At 35.4% G+C, this 21,427-nt stretch overlaps 2 protein-coding genes and 1 long non-coding RNA gene across 6 annotated transcripts; 1 reads left to right on the top strand and 2 right to left on the bottom strand.

Moving 5' to 3' along the window:
- The first annotated feature begins 431 nt into the window (after nt 1-431).
- Nucleotides 432-1,939, top strand: LOC8263545. Its single transcript, XM_002533846.4, has 2 exons — nt 432-1,075; nt 1,190-1,939. Exons 1-2 carry the CDS (start codon nt 725-727, stop codon nt 1,622-1,624), a joined length of 786 nt encoding a protein of 261 aa, XP_002533892.1. The 5' UTR covers nt 432-724; the 3' UTR covers nt 1,625-1,939.
- LOC8263546 (pentatricopeptide repeat-containing protein At3g09060) lies at nt 1,445-5,167 on the bottom strand. 4 transcript variants are annotated; one of them, XM_048370169.1, is made up of 4 exons: nt 2,651-5,167; nt 2,551-2,582; nt 2,398-2,441; nt 1,445-1,560 (listed from the first exon to the last, which is right to left on the bottom strand). In XM_048370169.1, exon 1 carries the CDS (start codon nt 4,910-4,912, stop codon nt 2,807-2,809), a length of 2,106 nt encoding a protein of 701 aa, XP_048226126.1. In that variant the 5' UTR covers nt 4,913-5,167; the 3' UTR covers nt 1,445-1,560; nt 2,398-2,441; nt 2,551-2,582; nt 2,651-2,806. The 4 variants fall into 4 exon arrangements, with proteins under 4 accessions (XP_048226126.1, XP_015583675.1, XP_048226125.1 ...); XM_015728189.3 differs by having other exon boundaries at nt 2,551-5,167; XM_048370168.1 differs by having other exon boundaries at nt 2,398-2,582.
- Nucleotides 5,168-7,849: 2,682 nt separating this feature from the next.
- LOC112536956 lies at nt 7,850-10,554 on the bottom strand. Its single transcript, XR_007214451.1, has 2 exons — nt 9,541-10,554; nt 7,850-9,411 (listed from the first exon to the last, which is right to left on the bottom strand). It is a non-coding gene; the product is annotated as an uncharacterized LOC112536956 (long non-coding RNA).
- Nucleotides 10,555-21,427: the final 10,873 nt, after the last annotated feature.

The following is a 21,427-nucleotide window of genomic DNA, read 5'->3' as shown; positions in this document are numbered from 1 at the left end:
TTTCCTTTAAAAAAATAAAAACAAGTTGGACAAAATATAATTTATTAAATAAAAATAAATATTAAATCTGCTTTTTCCCAACGTTTAAAGCTGCCTTTTTTTTATCCAACAGCCACTCCAACCAGCAGGCTTCTAGTGGAATCTACCCACGTTGATAAGTGATACATATATGGTTAAATAAAATAAACAAGTGATGTACAATAGCTCAGTGAATATGAGTGGCGTGGCTCACAGATTAAGTTAATCTGGTAATTCTTTCTCTTAAGAGTTTTCTGATTGTAAAAACTTAAACATATATCCCTTTTGTGGGACCACACGACTCAAATCATGGTCCCTAATTTGAAATTTCAATTTCAGACCATATCGGAACGTTCCTGAGTTTAAGCTAATCTGGAATTTTAATGTTAAAAAATTTAGAATCCTCGGTGATGAAAATATCATGCAGAAGCATTTTATCTTTAAACTACGCATAAAGAAGAGTAAGAGTACAAATTTGGGGGGAAAGATGAGATGATTGCCCACTTGTAGAAAAGGCCTAAACGGCAAGTGAGATGCACTTGCAAGTTTCCAACGGATAATGCCCACGAAATGAAAGGCTCAAAATATTATATCAATTATCCATATTATATAAACCTTCCTCACCAGCAGCAACACCTCCTTTCTTTTCCCTTCCTTCTCTTTGCGGGCTAAGGTGAAGAAGAAGAAGAAGAAGAAGAAGAAGAATATGATTGCGCTCAAAGCCATTCACACCTCCTTCACGCCTACAAAGCATGCCCTTTTCCACACAAGAAGACCAACCAACCAAAAGAACACAATCTGGTGTCTTTGCAAACCTAATAATAATAATAGTGATTCTAATTCTAACTCTGATTCTGAGGCTTCACCACCTGAAGGTGATACCCGCAAGCAAGAGCTTCTTGCCAGAATAGCTATGCTTCAAACTGAAAAAGTTCGTCTCACTGATTATATAGATGAAAGATCCAGTTATCTATCTCAATTCACAGAAGAAGCCAGTGCTGAATTTGATAAAATTGGCGAAGATGCTCTCAAGGGACTCGATGAAGCTGGTGCCAGGGTCTGTTCTATTCATTTACTGTCAATGTGATCTTGCAATGCATAGGAAAATATAAAAAGTTTTTGCTATGTAATTCTCTTGATAGCCCACTTATTTGTTATTTTCTGTTGGCAGATAATGGAGAATATAGAAAGTCAGATGCTAGCTTTTGAAGAATCTGCAGAATTGAACAGAAAAGATATTGAGCAGAATGAAAATAAGCTAGCAGATTTTGAAGGTCAAATTGTAAAAGACCGTAATGAAGGAATGTTCTTTAAGAACCTAGGTCAGAAACCACCCATTGATAAAGCCAACGCCAAAGCAGAAGCAGAGAAGATTAAAGATCTGACTAAAGCAAAAGCTGGGTCCAAAACCAGAAAGAACATTTACCTTGCTCTAATTGCGGTGATAGTCATCAGTATTGCTGATTCTTTCATCTCTTCACCTGATTGGCGAAAAGTTGCCGTTCTTGGAGCAGTTTTAGTGGGTTTGATCACTCAGTTCAGCTATGAACAGAAACTGTCATCAGAGCTTGAAAGCATAGAGAATACAGACAAGGAAAAGAAGTGAAGTGCATCTTCCCCTTTAATCTGATGAAAACATGTGTAAAGTCTTTAGTCACAACATATAAAAGTATGAATATAGCATGATAAAATAGCCCCAAGTTTAAACTTACAACTTGGATTTGATACATCATGCCATTATCTTTTGCATCATCCAGTTTGACCTTGGCAATATTACTGCATCACCAAGAACCATGTAACTGAGTTACACTGCGTGATGCTATGCTTTATGAACTTTTCCTGTCGCTGTAGCATCTACCTATAGCCTTTATGTCATTATGGCTATTTTCAGATATTTAATGCTCTGTCTGATTGCTTGTAATGTTGACATTGTACATAAGATGCAGGTTGTTAGCCAAATTTTGGCTTAACCAAACGAGAGAGGAAAAGCTTGATCAAAACAATAATAATAGAGAGGAAAAGCTAAAGAACTCAGGGTTTACACTTCCATAGCTAAAGTGTTCACTCTAAAATAAAGCACACTGATGTTTGTCATCTACGAATGAAACAATGGGTAATCTCTGATTTGGAAGATTTATATGGTCAACTGGCTGAACAGTACACTGGTTTTCTAGTGGAAGTATCCCCAAAAGATAACACTAACTGCACGCCATTATATCTACTATAACAAAACATGCTCCTATTTCTTCATCTTAGACAAAGCTTTGGTCAAGCCTTTATACTAAGAATGAAAAAAGAAGACTTATGGGCCCAGAATTGGGCTGATCAAGAGAACAACTAAACTCTGTCAAGTTGGCAATTGGGAAAGTGGGTACTCACCATTTTGCAAATTAAGCTCAAGGTGATATTCTCAGCGCGAACGCCTGCAGGTATTGTCACACATTAGAAATGATGTTTTCAGAAAGAGGGCTCCTTATGTAACAAAGTTAAGCAGAGTATATCTGCTAATGAACTACAGGAAAATTTACTCACCTCATATTAGCATATACAGGAATTGCATGTTTCTACCATTCAAAAAACTTCCATCAGCAATTATAGTGATACCTTGAAATGGTTACAGGATTCGTTTTACCTTAATAGAGATTTTAGTTAGCATCCCCTCAAACTAGCAAGAGGCTAGTTAGCAGAAAGATCTCGAAGAACATCTTGTCAGCATAAAGTTGCACAATCCTATATACCCCATAGAAGCTGAAAAGTGAATCATCAGAAATTAGCTTCTCTTCTCAGACTATTCAAAGCCACAGGCAGAAAGTACAGATGAAGTCCTAAAATTAACTGCAGCTCTGACAAGGATGTTCCATGTAACAGCAGTTGGAAGTATTCCCCGATTCAAAGCATCATTCAAGAACTCAATGGCATCTGAGATTCTACTGCAAGAACAAAGTCCCTTAATTGTAATATTATAGGAGATGATATCTGGATGTAGGCCATCTTTTAAAATGCAATCCCAAATTTCTGATGCTTTTTCATAGTCTCTGACTTTATAAAGCCCCTCCATGAGTGTATTGCGTGTCACAAGATTGGGAACACAGGTTGACCGCTTCATATGTGAATAAAGCTGCAAAGCATCTTCAAGTTTGCATACAGAGCAAAGCCCATGCATCAAAATGTTGTACATAGTTATATCAGGCTTAAAACCTTTGTCAAGAGCTTGTTGCCACAAGTTGAGGGCCATCTCAATCTTCTTTTCTTGACAAAGGCCATCCATCAATAGGCTACATGTTATCATGTCTGGCTTCCACTCTTTCTCTAGCATCTCCTTAACAAAAGAATATGCCTCGCTGAATCTTTCTGCTTTGCATAGACCTTTGATAAGTGTATTATATGAGACAATAGTAGGAGAGCAACCTTTACATTCCATTTCCCTAAAAAAGTTTATTGCGTCTTCAAGTTTGGAAGCTCGAACAAACCCATTAATCAGGGGATTGCAAACATGAGGATCCAGCTTATAGCCACGCTTATCCATCTGATTGACTATGCTGATTGCTTCATCCATTCTGCCTTCTTTACACAATCCATCAACCATTGAAGAATATGCATAAGCATCCAGCTTACCAGGTCCATCTTCAGCCTCTTTGAATATCTTTAAAGCCTTATTCAAGCGACCATTCTTGCATAGACCATGAATTAAAACACCATATGTCGTGGATTCAGGCCTGCAGCCCTTCTTGCACAAGAGTTCCCAGATAGAAATCGCTTCTTCCACCTTTCCATTCTCAAACAATCCTTTAATCAATATGTTATAACTAACAACAGTCTGACAATTCTCCTTCCCCATCACCATCCATAATTCAAAACTCTCCTTAATCTTCCCTGCTCGACAAAACCCATTAAGCATTGCATTATGAGTAACCGCATCAACCACCAAACTGCTTTCAACTATCTCTTTATAAACTCTAACAGCCCCATCAATGTTCCCTGCTTCACATAATCCATGAATTAAACTACTATAAGTAAACATGTCCTTCTCACGCTCATTTTTTGTCATCCTCTCCCATATCTCCAAACTCTCATCGAACCTCCCACACTTGCATAACCCATTAATCATAATATTATAAGTAACCACATTTGGATAAACTGAGCAATCCTTCACTAACCTCTCCCAAATCTCTTTACCCTTATCATAATCCCCATGTTTAAAGAACCCATCAATCAACATATTATAACAAGTAACGTCAGCAACCACTCCTCTTACAGACATTTCATCAAACACCTTCAGTGCACCCAAAAGATCCCCGACTTTCACCATCCCATTAATCAAAGTACCATAACTAAACACATCGGGCTTCAAATTTTGACTCCACATCCAATCCAACAAACTTATTGCCTTCTCAATCTGCTGCTTTTTACAAGAAATCTTAATCAAAATATTATAAGTCTGCAAATTTGGTGACACATCCATTGATTCAAAATACCTAGAAAACGATTCAGCTCGATCCCACTCGTTCAATTCAACAAAAGCATTTAACAAAGTATTATAAGACCTCACACCAGGCTTGCAACCAAAAATATCTTGCATATTTTGAAAAGTATCTAAAGCTTTATTTGACATTTTGTTTTTTGCATAAGCTTTGATTACAGTCAAAGCAACATCTTCTTTGCAGGGGCATTTCTGGGCTTTAACTATATCGACGATTCGTGACACGTGGGAAACGAGTCGTGAATCCGCGGCGAGTCGACGAAGGATGTGGTGAAACACGTGTGCAGAGTGAGATTTATTGCGAGACGCTGATTCGAATAGTGAGAGTGCAGATAATGGGTTCTTCTCTGCTTTGAGAAGCTTCAAAAGTAGCTTCGAAGAAAGAGACCTGGTGAGCTCTGCAGCTGCAGCCATGGCAGTTGCATTCAAGGTAATTTCCGAGCTTTTTGTGTCTCATTCGGATATTATGGCACACAGAAAGTTATTCGGCGATCAAAACGGCGTAGGATTGTCACAATTTAGCGGCGGCGAATGATACAGACAGACACTGGGACCGGGACACTCAACTTCAGCTCGCAAATTGCATAGAGGAAATTTCATCATATACCTAATTTTGTAAAATGCTTATAAAAATACCTCTTTTTTTATCTTTTAAATATTCCTGCTCTTTTAAGACCTACCCATTCTTTTCTTTTCTTTTTTAAATTAATTTCAGATACTTTGAAGATATTTAATAGATTTTATATTTTAATTAATATATAATATTTGATGTTAAATATTTAAGTTAAATTTTATTACATTTTAAAAAATTTCAGGTAATCAAAATATATTTTTATTGAGTAATATAAATTTTTTATTATTTAATTTTTTTTGAATTTACATTTTATTTCATTTAGAAAAGATTGAGATATCTAACATATATTTAATATATACTATTTTTTCTCAAATATATACATTCTGCTGTTAATTACATCAAAAGTATATGAGACATATTTTCTTCTTCAATATATACTGAACATATACATTTTTTATCTTATAACAATTTATTTAATTTTTTGAATATAATATTTTTAACACGTCTTTAAATTTTTAAACTAAAAAATAATAATTTTTAGATTTATTTATTTATTCATCATTAATATTATAAAATCAAATAAAATGTAACAATATTTTATAAAATTTAATGTGTTTTAAATTCATTATCTATCAAAACTTTTTCTTCAAAGTATACCCAATAGAAACACTAAGTTCATGTCATCATCATTCATTTAATTAAAAGATATAAAACACTAGGTTCCCCTATGCAACTTAACTTGGTGGCTCATATTATAACTAGGAAACCCCATTTGTAATGCAATATGTATGTCCTTAGAGCACGTTTGTTGATAACTTCTTTGGTGTTTATTTCAACTGTATTTTTTGATACTTTATAGTACTCTATTCAATGACATTTTATATTTAGATTAAAAAAGAGCTGATTTAATATTTTTCTATGTTATTGTTATATTTGAAATTTAATTATTTTAAAGACATTTTTTTGTTCTAATAATTTTAGTTGGATATTGTAAGGTTTGAAGTTTTAGTGATTAAGACTGAAAAAATTATTTATAATCATTTAAATATAGTAGAATTTTTGAATCTCTATTATTTCGTACAGTACTGTATCGAACCGAACTGTCCTATTAGATCCAAATCTATATATAGAACCATCCCGAAAAGTTAATACAATACGGGACAAAGATTTTTATGTTACAGTATTCTGAAAATCAAATTTTAAAATCTATAATATTTGGTATGGTTTTGGAGATTTTCAAATTCTTAAATTCTCCCGAACCATGTTTACCCCTACATATTAGCATGTTTGTCCCAAGCTCCAATTTTCTAAGGTTAATTATTAAAATGTCCTTAAGTATATCACTATACTTTTTTGCGGGATTAATTAAAAACTAGAATATAGTTAAATTTAATATTTTAGAGATTACAGTAAATAAATGAATTTTTAGAAATATTATATTAAAATATAACTTTTTGTTTTAAAAAGAATTTTTTTTAACCAATAGATGATGCCCAAAATTAGAGGTGCACCAAGGCAATCCATCTTAAGGACATCAAACTTTATTAAAATAATAGGAAGAGAATATAAAGGATCCAAAATAAAACAGTCCCAAAGGAGAACTAAGAAAACGGAAATGGCAGACAACCAAAAGCTAAGAAAATCTATAGCATTCTTCACATAGCATCATTAGCCATGAAGCTATTACAACTCAAAGGACAAAAAGCCCACCATTACGTTGAAGGTAAACCAATGGCCAACACTGAAAGATGGTCTACAGTCGAATTGCCTTCCCTATAAATGTGACTAATGTGGACTTAAAATTGACTAAGAATATGCAGACATCTTTGCCAATCAATTTGGAACTTCGAAAAAAATCCAGGCAACGACTATGCAACAAGCGGACAACGTAGAGAGAATCACACTCAATCCAAATTGGGGTAAGATCGAACGAAAGGACTTTAGAGACAACGAAGATAACGACAACTAATTTTGCCTCAAAGGCAAAGCTAATACCCAAAGAATTAATGGAGGAAGCAATAGCCTTACTTTCGTGATTTTGAAAAACACCACCCGCCCCGGAAAGCCTAGGAGCTTGTCTAGCCGCCCCACCAATGTTGATTTTAATCCACTCAAGAGAAGGCTTAAACCAGATTACAGAAATAACAGAAGTGACCTTACAAGGAGCTAGATCAACCCGTAAACGCCGAAGAATAGCCAAATCAGACTGAGAATTATGCATTTAAATAATTTGCAGCCTTAAAAGAGCAGCAGATGTGGCTAATTACAGTAGAAATGGAAATGTCAATACCATGAAAAGCCGCTTTATTTCGAGCATACTAGATACAATGAACCACAACTATAAACCCAACACGCCAAAGGGCTAAAAGCTGAGAAGAGAATCGTTGGTTCCAAGTCCTACGAAACAGAGCTGAAAAACCATCTGAGAGATCAATTTGAACCTCAAAAAGACTACTAAAGGAAGTCCATATAGCTACAACATAAGGACACTACAGAAAAACATGTTCAAGAGTCTCAAAAGCCGAAAGACAGAACATGTATTTAGTGACAACATAGAAACCTTTCCTCATTAGAGAATCATCGGTAGGCAAACAATTTTGAATTATACACCATAAAAGAAAAGATTGAGCAGGAGGAAGGTAGTGTCACCATAGCGACTTGCTCCAAGCAACTTTAGGATTGTGAACCAAAAAAGATTGTATGCGATGCTAGCTGTAAGTTTCCTATTTGGAGAAGCCTAGAAACATATTCATCCTGATGAAAAGAAGAAGGCACAATGTTGAGAATATCCTCACTAATTTCAAGAAATGTATTGCGAAATCACATAGGCAAACTCCATTCCCCATTCACATATATATGTAAAATTTTTACATAAAGCTTCTTCCTAACAGGGACAGGAAATCCCACTTTATCTGAAATTGAATAACCAAGCCAATTTTCATTCCAGAAATTCAATAGGGAAGAAGAGCCAATGCTCTATTGAGAATGCAGTCGAATAAAAGCCTCACGAGCTTTGATGGAGCACCGAACTGATGAATAGATATGAGAAGGACGAGGGGCACCAGCAGTATTATAAAATCTGCCTCTCAAAAATAAAAATAAAAAAGGAATCATTGCAATAAACATTCTAAGCAAGTATACTTAGTAATGATGAATTCAGAGAATGAAGTGTTCGCAAGCCAAGACCGCCTTCATCTTTGGGTGCACAACACAAGTCGCACTGAACAGAAATAAGCTTTTTGGAATGAGTAGAGCATGTCCAAATAAAGTTTATGATAGTGTTTTCCATTCGTTTCAGCAGAGAGGCATACCATATATAAATAATAAATGAGTAGAGGAATGATTCATAAATAACATAATTCACTAGAGCCAAACGACCCACCATGGAAAGAGAATTACCTTTCCAATTATCAAACTTAGAAAGCCATGGAAAAGAGGAACACCCAGGTAGCAAAATGGCAAAGAGCCAATCTTTATACCAGAGAGAGAGCAAAGCATCTTAACTCTAGAACATGAAATATGCCTGCCAAAGATGATCTCCGATATTTTCCAGTTGACAACTTGGCTAGAGAGAGCACCATAATCAGAAAAAGAGAAGAGATAACCCATATATTTTTCTTTGAGGCTTGACAAAATATCATAATGTCATCTGCATATAAATGATGAGAAGGACAAGGAATTCTGTGAGAGGCATCTATAGGAGAAATTAACGCAAACTCACATAAGGCAAGAATCTTTCGATTGAGATAATCTTAAGCAATGCAAAAGATCAAGAAAGATAGAGGGTCTTATTGACAAACCCCCCGAGAACATGAAAATAACCTTTAGGATCTCTACTAATGAGAATGGAAATCCTAGAAGATTGAAGAATTGATTGAATCCACCCACAAAATTTGCTAGAAAAGCCAAAACTATGAAGAACTACATCAATAAAGTCTCAATCCATGGAATCAAGGGCCTTCCTGATAGCTATTTTGACTGCCATGTTACCTCCATAACATCTAGAATTAAGGACATTAACATTCTCAAAGGCAATAGCGATGCAATGTTCAATATGCTGACCTTGAAGAAATCCAAATTGGGCTATAATCACAGCAAGAACAGTAGCCAATCTATTCGCTAAAATCTTGGAAATGATTTTAAATAAAAAAAGGGAAAAGTATACTAAACTACCTTGTGGTTTACACGATTTTCACTTAAAGGACTGTGATTTATTTTGGTACAAAGAGATACCTTATGTTTAACACTACCAAATAAAGGTTTTTCTCCATAACGGTGTTAGGATCCCTGATGTGGCAACGGCAACTTAGTAATAGAATTTTTTATGCCCAATCAGCACCTAGTAACATGGTAAAAACACATTCTTAAATGACTTGCATCTCATTAAAAACCCTAAAATGCAAATTTTATCAAAATCCCTAAAATCTTAAACTATCAAAATCCCTACGTCAGATTGCAAACCACTAACCCATCGTGATTGAAGGAGATAGAGCGCAAAGAACATCATTCAAGAAAGATGAATTCCTCTCAAAGCAGCAACGGCAGCGGGTATAGGAATTTCGAGTGTGGAGTTCGTGTTGCGTTGGGAACGACATTCAAGACTAAAAATTATGGAAGAAGATTTCTAGGGTGTGGGAAGTACGAAATTAGTGAGGGTAGACACTGCCAGTTCTTTGAATGGATTAACCCACCAAACTGCCAAATTTGTATGAAAGCCTTATCCCAATTGATTAAGAAGTTGGATGTCTGTAAGGATGAACTAACTTTAGCGAGAATAGAATAAGTTGAGATGGCTGTGGAGTTAAAGTGTAAAGAGGGATTAAGATGTTGCGAGGATAAATTAAGTGCCTACAAGTAAGAATTGCGAGATTTGAAGTTGGAGGTCCAGAAATACAAAGAGAGATACAAAGAAAAATACAAGGAATGAAAGAGTTATAAGTTTAGTTTTAAAACTTTAGTAGTTTGTGTTCATTGTAATGGCAATTCTTTTTGTTTGTTGTAAGGATGATATGAATGAGAATGGCAACATGAAGTTGCAATTGCCCTAATTTAGTATGCTATTATGGTTTGATATATGTTTAAATCATTTGAAGTAAATGCTATGTTAAATTGAGATCTTGTGTTTGCTTAATATTATGAAAATATGAAATATAGTGTGTAGAAATTTTGATGTAATGTACAACTGATATATGGACAATTTGGATGAAATCAAAATGTATTTTACAAATGTTGGTACAAAAGTGCATGTTGAAACAAAAGCAAAGTGTTAACAACTGTTGATGTTTATGTGGATAGTTACACCTATGAAAACATGCATTTTCACCATAAAAGAACTAACAAAATCTACTAACCATAATCTATCAACCATAAAACAAAACAAAATAAGAAGAATATAACATCTAAAGAGTTGGCTTTCTTGCAATAAAGGTGGACGGTTCTCAAACTCTCTTATAAATTTCTGGTGGAGCATAATTTGGATTTGCTGCTTTGTTTCTTTGTGGTAGAGCTTTGGTACAAGCTTGCTATTTATTTTTCCTTGTTGATATGGTATCAGTAGCATGTCTTGGTTGCTTACACTTGGCAGCGCTTGGAAATGGTATGGGAAGTTGCTCTATGCATATTGGAGGTTGGTGCAGACTGGTTGGAACTTGTACGTCTAGGGTGAGAAGTAGTCACAAATGGTAATGCAGAAACTGGTAAAGGTTGACTTGCACTTGTGGATTGATTTCCTTTTCTTGCTCTCTCAAGTTGTCTAGGTTTATTCGAATTTTCGATAGCTCTTTTAGACCTTAAATCCTCCGTGGCCTAAATATAATACAACAAAAACCAAACATCTAAACTATACAAGATCTCTATTATTAAAATTACTTGGCCTCTGTCTTGTTTTTATCCTTTTGCAACCTCATCCTTCTCTGCTATGGAGTTTCTCTAGTCTTTGAGGTTCTACACCCTTTAACATTATGGCCTTATTGTTAGCAGTTGCCACAAACCACATACCCACCAACTTTGGAGGTCTTATAGGGATTTTTAACCTCATTAGGCCCTCTAATTCTCTTTTCTTAGGCTTACTAACTAGTTTTCTCACTATATTTGGATGAATACCAGGAAGATTGCTCTTCTCCTACTCCTCTATGCTTGGCACCGGATGAATTACATGGTTGTAAACAGGTAGGTAGGTCTCTTTTGAGAAATATTTGTGCACATATTTCTCTGGTTGCTCTCTGTTGGAATATGGATCGCATGGTTTACAAGGTCACCCACATTCTCAAACAGTCCGCTTCTCATAACACTTGTAGTACTCCAAAATCAACCTCATACTTGAGTTGTCCTATGGGATTGTAAAGCAGTTTCTACTGTTCATTTTGATCTTTTTCGATGCATCTTGCACATTGGGGCAAATGTCTCCTCTATACTTCTTCATTCCACTTAGCTTAATATGAAATCTCTTCATCAATCTCTTCCTAATGCACTCAATCATACTCAATATTGGCATCTTCTTAGTATTTTTGATGTAGGCATTAAAATACTCACTGATATTGTTTTGTAAAGCATTATACTTGGTATGAGTAGAGAAGTGAGACCTTACCCAAGTGTGAGGGTCATGCTGCATTACCCACTCATAAGCATTGACATCAAGTTTTTCCGGTTTATCCAAATAATACTCCCATGTCTTTTTAGTACCAGCAGCAGCAGCAAACCAGAACCATTTCGTATGATCAGCTCTATTAAAATAAAGTTTGAAATTTTCGTACAAGTGTTTTACACAAAATCTATATTCAACACCAGACATAATATCATTAAATACCTTTACAAGCTCCTAAAAAAATTACAGCAGCCAATACCAACACTTCTTTACTTATATAACTATAATTATAGACATAATATTAAACAAAATTCCAATTATAGGCACACCTTTTGCTGGTCTGACATAAAAGATCCAACCAGTTTCTTGTGGATTTCCAAAATCTTCAAAGAGCAGTTTTAGAAACCATAACCATGATACCTTACATTCAATGTCGAAAACTGCAATAGCTAGAGGCATCATGTTATCATTACCATCCTTCCCCACAACACACAAAAGTTGACCACCCATATGAGTTTTCAAATGGCAGCAATTTAGGCCAATAATTAGTCTCATTCCAGCAAAATAACATTATTTTTGAGTTGTAAACTAATATATATAGACTTAAAAATAACAATCTCCTTAGGCATGTTTTGCACCCAATCAACTACTTCATTAGACTCAATCTTTCTCGACTCTGTCTCAATTTTCACCATACTCCTTGGGTTTATAACTTTTATTGTCTCTGCATAATCACATAACATATTGTATTGAGCAGCCATATCATCCTCAATTTTTTTTGCTCTCTTCTTTGCTATGTAACACTTTAAAATAGTCACTTCAACTCTATCTTCTCTTTGCATTTTCTTATACATAGCATTCATATCCCAATTAGGATTATCTCTCAAATCATCCATATACTTCTCTGCTAAGTACTTTAAATCCACCCATTTATTGTGGAATTCCCTTGTACAAATATGATCAGGCCTGAAAGTTTTGATCTAAAATGTTCCACTGTTCTCTTAGTTTAGAAGCATGTATCCTGAAACCATATTTGTCCTTTCTATAATTCTTATTCAATTCACATGTATAGCCCCTCTTTATAGCCTATTCATTCAATGCCTTTCTAAATAAATTCATATTCGAGAGTTTCATGTCCTTACAAAGTTGTGGATTTTGAAACTTGTTGCCTTATTAAAATACGAATGCCCTTCTTCACAGTAATCATCTAAGTCTTATAAACTGTGCAACCCATCATCTGAACCAGGTTTCTCATTAAACTCTTGAAAATATTCTTCAGTAAGGTCTTTAACAAAGTCTCCAGGCATTAATTGTTTGCTTTGGTTGTCACTAGCATCCCCAGCAGCACCACTGCCATTTCCAACAAAATCTCCACCAATATTAAAGATATCATCACCTGACCCTTCTAAGTCATCATAGAGTTTACTAATATCTTACCACTCATCATTTGATTCCTCAAATGTATCAGATTTTACATAATCACTATCAGATGTATCATTATCCAATTCTTTTATATGTATGTTTATGATATCTCTAAACAGCTTATTTGCAAGAGAACTCATCTCTTCAACCTCACAGCTCGATTCTTCCTCTCCCTCTTTCTCCTTTTTTGTATTTTTAGTAAACACATTTTCACACTGCTCTATATCATTCAGATTCCTTACTGTCTACTTCATTTTCATTCTCAATTTTTTTAAAATTTAGATCAATTGTATTTAGAGCCTGTGGTTGCTCAGTAAAGTATAGATGAATTTCATCACTCCCCTTATTGTACTCCATCATAGTATCCACATTCTGGTCATTACCAATTTTATCAAATCTCTTACATCCACTAATCCCATTGATTTTAAACTAAATGCGACACCATTGCTTATACCTAAAATCCTTGCCATACCCAATCAACTTGAAGTAACTTAAGAAATCTATGTCAAGGTTTCTAAATATGATACAGTCCCACCTTCGTAAACCATCTCCTCTATAGATTCCTAATTCCCTCCATAATGACATACTAGATTTACAGAAGTTGCCATTGCTGTGAATGTCAGTAAAAAAATTAATTTCCATCATAATACCCATTACACCCCACTACAAAACAGTAAAGTATACATGCATGTTTGAAAAAAAATCTAACTTTTACTCAATAAAAGTTTGCCCAACCCAATGATGGTTAACAGCATATGGAAATACATATTTAATTGATATTTCTTAAAAAAAATAAATCTTATGTAGCCCTTCAAGAATGTTGCTGACCACTTTCTAATATTTCTCAAATCCAAACAACCATTGAAATACAACAGAAGTCAAACTTAAAAGAATCAATGGGTTTAGAATTTCTGAAACTTTTTATCTTTAGGGATTTAGAACAAGCATTGTGCTCTTTAGGTTGTTATTTAGGGATTTTTGATAGTGTGATTTTCTAAATTGGAGATTTGTTTCAATAGTTAGTGTCTTTTTCCATTTATCATACGTCATCCTTTTTAGGTGATGATTAGGCATAAAAAATTCTATTACCAAGTTGCCCCTACCACGTCAGCAATCCTAACATTGTTCTAGAGAAAAACCATTATTTGGCAACAGTGTTAAACATAAGGTATCTCTTTGGACCAAAATAAACCACAGTCATCTAAGTGAAAATCAAGTAAACCATAGGATAAGTGTACTTTTCCCAATAAAAAAGTACCCAATACAATAGGATGAAATTTATCTAAGGAGTTTCCACTAGGAGATTTGAGAATAAGAATAAGATCATTGGAGTTAATACCACCAACAATATTCCCATAAAGAAAAAAACTTTGAACTGTGCTACAAACATCTGGTCCCACAATCTCCAAACAGTGCTTATAAAAAAGTCCACAGAAACCATTAAGACCTGGAGCACTATTCTAATCTATAGCAAAAAAGAATCATAAGGGACCTGACAAAGCATCTCATTTTGTGTCGATAAAACTAGGTTAGGAACAATAACAAAAATAATAAAAAGGTCCTTAACTAAGGGAACGCTAGGAGGATTAAAAAGAATTAAAAAATAATAAAAAATATGAGTCTCGATGGCATTGACATTTGAAATTAAAGTCTCATTCAGTTCCAAGCTATTAATAACTTACTGAGGTCGTCGTCTAATAAGCAAACCATGACAAAATCTTGAATTTTGATCCCCATGCTCCTACCATTTTACCCAACACTGCTCTTGAATCAAAGATTCCTTATTCTTAAGATGAAAATTAAGATTGGAATGCGCTAAAAGTTCACGAGTGAAGATCTTCTGAGAAGCTCAAAGTATGAATTTGAGATTGAATCTACAATAATTCCTATTTAAATAAAGAGATGAAATGGTCAACATATGTCTTTATTCCAAGTTCGAAGAAAAGCCCGAAGAAGCTTGAGCTTCCTCTGAACGAGCATAGGATAACTCGCAATTGGATTAGCAGTCTAAAATGATGAAATAACAACATTAAAGTTAGGCTGAGACACCCACATTGAAAGAAATCGAAAAGGCCAAGCCCCCGACAACTGAACCTATTTACAAGAGAGCAAGATAGGATTATAGTCAGAGTGATGTCTTGCTAAACTTGTGCATTATGTGTGATTCCAATTTTGAAAAGAAGAATCATTAACAAGAGCACAATCTAGGCAGATGTCCACATGATTGGCACCTCTTCTATTACTAGACCAAGTAAACTTAGCACATTTCATATATAGGCAAGTCAGATGGCAATCATTAATAGTTGAAATAAACTCGAGACAAGATCTAGCAGATGGAGGTCGACCAAGTTTTCCATAAGCGCCATCATAAGAATTAAAATCACCAAGGATAAACCAATTACCAGAACAAAGTGTAGAATCCCACTTCAAATCATACCATAACCGATGCCTGCTAGAGGAAAAAATATTAGCATAAATTTAAGAAATATAATTTTTCATGTTAGCCTTTGCAAAAGAGATGGTAACATGTTGGTCAGAAACTGTCAATAAGGTGACATTGCTAGCTCCGGTTAAAGAAAAAATCAAAACCTATAGAGATGGAAGGTTCAAGCCATTTTTCGTTACATAACTATATCCTAAAGAACGCCAAAAGGAGTAGGGAATACTCTTAAAAGTAACTTTAGGCTCCGCCAGACATAAAATATCAAGTTTATGAGAAGTACAAAAGCTAAAAAGAGTTTGTTGGGTACCAACATTAGGGGCCTTATATCATGCACCGTAGACCACATTATAATGTGGTCTGGTTAGGTGTGACACGCGCCTGAGAACTCTGACATGCACTTTTTTTGAATTTATGTTCACTAATTCAGTACTGAATGTTCATTTAATATATATTACCGAATGTTCATTGTTTATTAACTTTATTTTATTAAAAAATATTTGTACCACAATATATATATTTGTAAGATAAATGTAGTTTGTTGTTTTTTTTTTGTTTACTAATTGTAAAAATAATTTATTTTATGTCTATGTTATATATGTATGTTTCAATAAATTAATGAATATGGTATTCATTAATAATAAATATTTATTAACAAACTAATAAATATTATATCTATACTTATATCAATTATAAAAATATTTCAATATGCATCACAAAAATAATGAATATGAGTTTCGTAAAGAATTAATATCATTTTCATCTGAAAATAATTATTTTATAGTGATTTGAGAAATATATATATATAAAGTTATACTACTGAATTAATAATAACAAATTAATGAACATGTAGATCATAAATGATGAACATTTTTCACTAAAATATTAAGCATTTAAAAATTGACAGAATATAAAATGAACGTCATTATAGTAAACAATGAATATTATTTTATAAATGATGAATATTGATATCCATTATAAAAATGTAACACTTTTGCTTATAGAATTATCAATTGCATATATATAAAAATTTTAAAATTGTCAAATTTTTAAAAAATTAGTTTTATTCAGTAATAATATAAAATTTTAGTATATGAATATTTTCTAAAAATTATATTATATTAATTTTAATAGATAATTTATTTTATTATTTACCGAAAGTATATCGATTTTTAATTTTCTAGAGTATGACTACATGAAAATAAAAAATGTGTTACTAATTATTTTAATTTTTATATTTTATTTACCTATAAAATAGAAGGAAATAGTAGCGCGAGCGAAGATTTAGATCTAGTTCGTCAGAGCAGCCAACGATTCACGCTTTTAGCGTACTGTGGGAGTTTTAAATGCTAATTATAAACTTATAGATCCGTAACAATTTAACGAGAAACAATCAAGAAGTTTCGATGTGCGGGATCAGAGCACGCCGCTTGATGAAGCAGAGAAATAGAAACTTTGAATTGCTTTATTAATAATAACCGATTCCCATGAACATAAACACAACTTTGAAAGCTTTAAACAAATTACAACTTTGTAAAACTTTGAAGCAAGAAGCAGACTTCACAGAAGGCCTCCTCTCTCACCTCACTCTTTTTTCACCGCGAGAACTAGAATACAGTAAGAGCTTCTCTTCTTCTCTCTTCTAAGTTCTTCTAAGTTCTGTTTGGATGAAGGAGGAGGACTCTCTCATATGAGGTCTCGGAGCTTTGGATACTTGTCACGGGACGCCGATGCTTTATTTCATAGATAGAAATGATTCCACCTTGTGGAGAAGTCTTCATGTCCATGCCCGCCATCGCACGCGTCAGCAGTTGTCAAGAAATCCTTTGAAGGAAGCTTTTTGAAGGAACCTGCTTTCCCCTTTTTTTCTCTCCCTCTTTCTTCTTCTCATGGGTTTGTCCCAACAAAATAACCTTGGGCTATCATTTCGGTTTTTAACCCATGGGCTTTTAAAGGAGGAGATAATATTTATGATGATTTTCAGTATCCCATGAACACGCCCCAATCGCACCAATCATCATCAAATCAGCACAGTACTACGCCCAGGACGATGATGCTTTGCTGATGCCTTGAAGTGTGAGACATCGCTTCGGCACAAGCTGTTTTTAGTTGTGGAAATCTTCCTTCGCCGTTCGCATGAGAAGACTGTGCCAACGTTGTTTGTTTCTTTAGGAGGGGCGCTGTCAAAGCCCATCGGGTTGCTGAGCGCCTTTTAGGACGCAATCAGCCATCTTGGGGTTGAATTTATCCACCATTTATCTAACATCGGCGGATAAAGTGACCATCCTATCTTCATCCAGGCGGTGACCAGTACCATACCATACATACCCAGTGCAAGATTTGACCGAGAAAAGGAGCGAAAACGCTTTTCATGGAATGGTTTGTAATTTACTTTGAGAGGTTGAGTTGAGAAAGGTACCGCGCACCACCCATCTCCACCATCTGGTAATTTAAAACCGATGAGGATTTTGGAGGTTTGGCCATTGGTGTGATTGCAGGTCGAGCGGGCTTCTACCTTCATTTTGGATAAGAAAGGTATTGAACGGCAATCCCAATAGGAGAAAGAGGTGTTTAGATCGGTAGGTTATTTTAGAAGTAGGGAAGCATCACCGGGATGGGTGAAGGATTCGATGTTGCGCATGGTACTTTCTTTTGAAATGCTTGAATGAATGGGCGGTAACGATCGATTGGTAGTAATAGCCCAGGCTTTGTGTGGCCTAACACGGAGGAAAATCTTTGAAACCAATTTTGAGGGCTTTCGTGCGAATCCCTTCCTCAATGGTTAAAACATTTTAAAAAATAGGTTTCCAACACAAATACAAATATTTGATTTGGCTTTGAAAACTACTTGATACAGGAGGAATCTCTACAGTGGCGAGATAGATCCACCTCTTAGGGACATTTGATGTCTTGAGCAAGCCATTCACCTTGTTTGCCTGCGACGCCTTTGAAAGGATCCATTTGTTGTTGGATGGATCCAGTTGCCGATCCTTGGATTATCTCGGTCCAAGTCGATGGCTTTGTCGAAGGAGAACTTCACGGGAGCTTTGAAACCCGCTACCGGACTTGACTGACGGCATTTGTATCCCTGAATCCTTCGGGAATAGAATTTGATTCTCCTCAATAAATTCAATCTCAAAATCAAAAAGCAGAGAATAAGAATAGCTGCCAGCGGAAAATCATTTTGGGCCCTGTTGCATCTTTTGTAAAAAACTTTCGGACTGCAATGCAATCCTTAAAGAAATTTTGATTTAAAGATCGCTTTGAAATTTAGAAATATGAGAGAACTATCGAAAGGATTTCCTTTTGATAGTAGAATACCCCGTCATTTCCGGTGTGATAAAGCGCCCAAATTGTCGAACCGTGAACTTCACCCACCATATCCTAACTCGATGCATCCGTTTCTTACAATCTGCAGACAGGAATCACAACAGACGGTGGAGAGGCAAAACTTGTTAATCGCAATCTTTGTATCTTGATCAGAGGAGGCACTGAGGGGTTCTTCCTATCTATGCCGAGGGACTTTGCAACAGATAAAAATCAGACAACCACGACATAATTAAATACCGAGAAACTGGGTTTTTCCAAAATTTTATGGTAAACTTTGAACGTGATCTCTCTCGATGGTGAGATGTAAGGCTCCCCGTTTGAAAAGAGATATCTTAGACTTTGAAACCACTAAACCATTTTTCTTAACAACATAGAAAAGACGTTTCAGATGTTTAAAATCTTTGTTTTCAATGGATTTGAAAAACATCACATCATCGACAACGTAATCCTTGAAAATGGATTAAAATGTCACCGATTTTACGAAATTGAATTGCGCATCCAGCATTCAATTAAACCGATGTCAACCGAAAGATGAATGCCCAAATCCCGAAGCAAAGATCTTTCTTATTTGGAATAGGATACCTAATCCACTTCCAGCTTGTTCAAGGTTTGTAGTTGCAGCCCCAGCCTAGGAGTTCCCTTTCTTTGATCCAGCTATTCTTATTGACAAGACTGGTCAGACCATGATCCAGACTTGAAATTAAACCAGACCTCGAGATCTTTAATTCTCTTCCTTTTAAAGACTCATTCATCTGAAATGGGTCCGGGTTTTAGTAGGGATTTGCTTATCGAAAAATCGCTTTCACATGGCAATCTGCCGATTCAAAAAGCATTTGAAGATCAAGCGAGTTCATCATCAATTCACTTCTGAAAATCGAAATTTTCTTGAATAAATATATTTTGTTAATCTAGGATTCTCTTCAAACCCACACCGTTCAAGAAGAAAGATGGGTCTGTTTTCTTCTTTCGATGAGCATTGATTTCAAACAATGTCGGATAAATTCAAATTTCTCTTTTTGGTTTCTAGAAAAGGAAAAACAATCTTTGAATCTTTAGCTGAAAATGACAATAGCCATTGTCACTTTAAAGGGAGTTATCAAATTGACAAAACCGAGTCCCCTAAGATATGATTCTTTGAAGATCCTTTAAGAATAAAACATTCTTTGTAGCAATATTACAGATTGCGGCTTCATTCCTGTATACTTAATTTTGAAGAATTGGTCGTTAGCCTTTCTCTCGTTTTAGCAGATTCGTCAATTGAGTGCGCCCTATATCAAACAACGATGGTCACGAAATCACCGGAAAACAAGCTATTTGATCATTTTCTTGGTAATTTTCTTTAAAACATTGATACGCATCCCTGAAACCCTTCAAGGTTTTGAAAATGAAAATCATTTTCCATCGTAGTCGGTACCCACCGTCGCTCCGAGCTTTAAAGCCTGTTTTTCAACTCTGAGTTTTTCTCCAACTCTTTGAGTTACTGTTTTGATGGTTGGTCTCGGAGGAGTTCCTGAGCAGTGGAAGAGGGTTTTTCAATCCTCCTTCCTTGTCGTAATCATAGTAAGATAGTAAGCAGATCACGGTTTTTAAAATCTCTTTTAAAACTTTTAAAAGCTTTTGAATAAGACGAGATTAGCTTAGCCTTGTTGCCTAAATCTCTTTAAACTCCCGCAATCTTGAGGACTATCTGCAATTTGAACATTCTTTGCATCTCCATTTTGAGCACCATGAGGCTCAACTCGAAAGATCATCTTTTGAATCATCTTTTCCTTCCCATCGTTGAATGAAGTCTGTCTGGAAAGAGCTTAAAACTTCGGCGACCATTTGAGCCCGTCTTTGAAAAACCACTTACCACCATTCAGCATGAAAAATCTTTTAGAATCTTTCTTTTCTCCACATTTGGTTTTATACGGCATGCTTTTAGAACCTTTCGCCAATCCTAACGAAACTTCACAGAAGTCCTCAACTGCACCACTGCAACTCCACCTCTATGGGTTATACCACCACCTGGCCTGATTCACTGAGTCCGCCCAATCACTCATTTGAACCATCGGCCCGTGAAACCTGACAAATCGTGCTCTTCTTTCGACCATCACCTGCTGACCACATGCAGAACACATAAGGACGGCCTCAGCTTCTGTATTCCTGGCCCTTTCATCCTCAAGAACCCTTAGGTAAGCAGAAGATAAGAACTTTTCCCAAGATGGCTAGAATCTTCCGTCATGACTAGTTGTTCTGCTAAAAGCTTCCTGCTCAGATGAGAGAAGCAGATCTCCTATAAAATGAAGAGAAATAGACGTAGATGACTTTGCATCGCATTCAATATTTCTATTTCATCTGAATGGGAGTTCCTTCCATTGGTAACACCTAAGCTGTGGATAACCGCCGTGATATCCTTTATCCGCACTAATCCATTATCCGGGGCTCGTGGCTGCACCGTACGGCATTGGGGGTTTGTAGGCCTGCCAAGTCATCTGTTGCGCCAAGGAGGTCGGCACATCATATTCCATTCATGGCATCGACCTACCTGATTGTTGTTCCTACTCAATTCCAGCCTAGATAGAGCTGGGCGGTATTCTG

Source organism: Ricinus communis, chromosome 10, assembly GCF_019578655.1.
Source record: "Ricinus communis isolate WT05 ecotype wild-type chromosome 10, ASM1957865v1, whole genome shotgun sequence".
Taxonomy (NCBI): domain Eukaryota; kingdom Viridiplantae; phylum Streptophyta; class Magnoliopsida; order Malpighiales; family Euphorbiaceae; genus Ricinus; species Ricinus communis.
The sequence above is the reverse complement of the archived record's forward strand: the minus strand, read 5'-3'. Positions and strand labels throughout refer to the sequence as shown.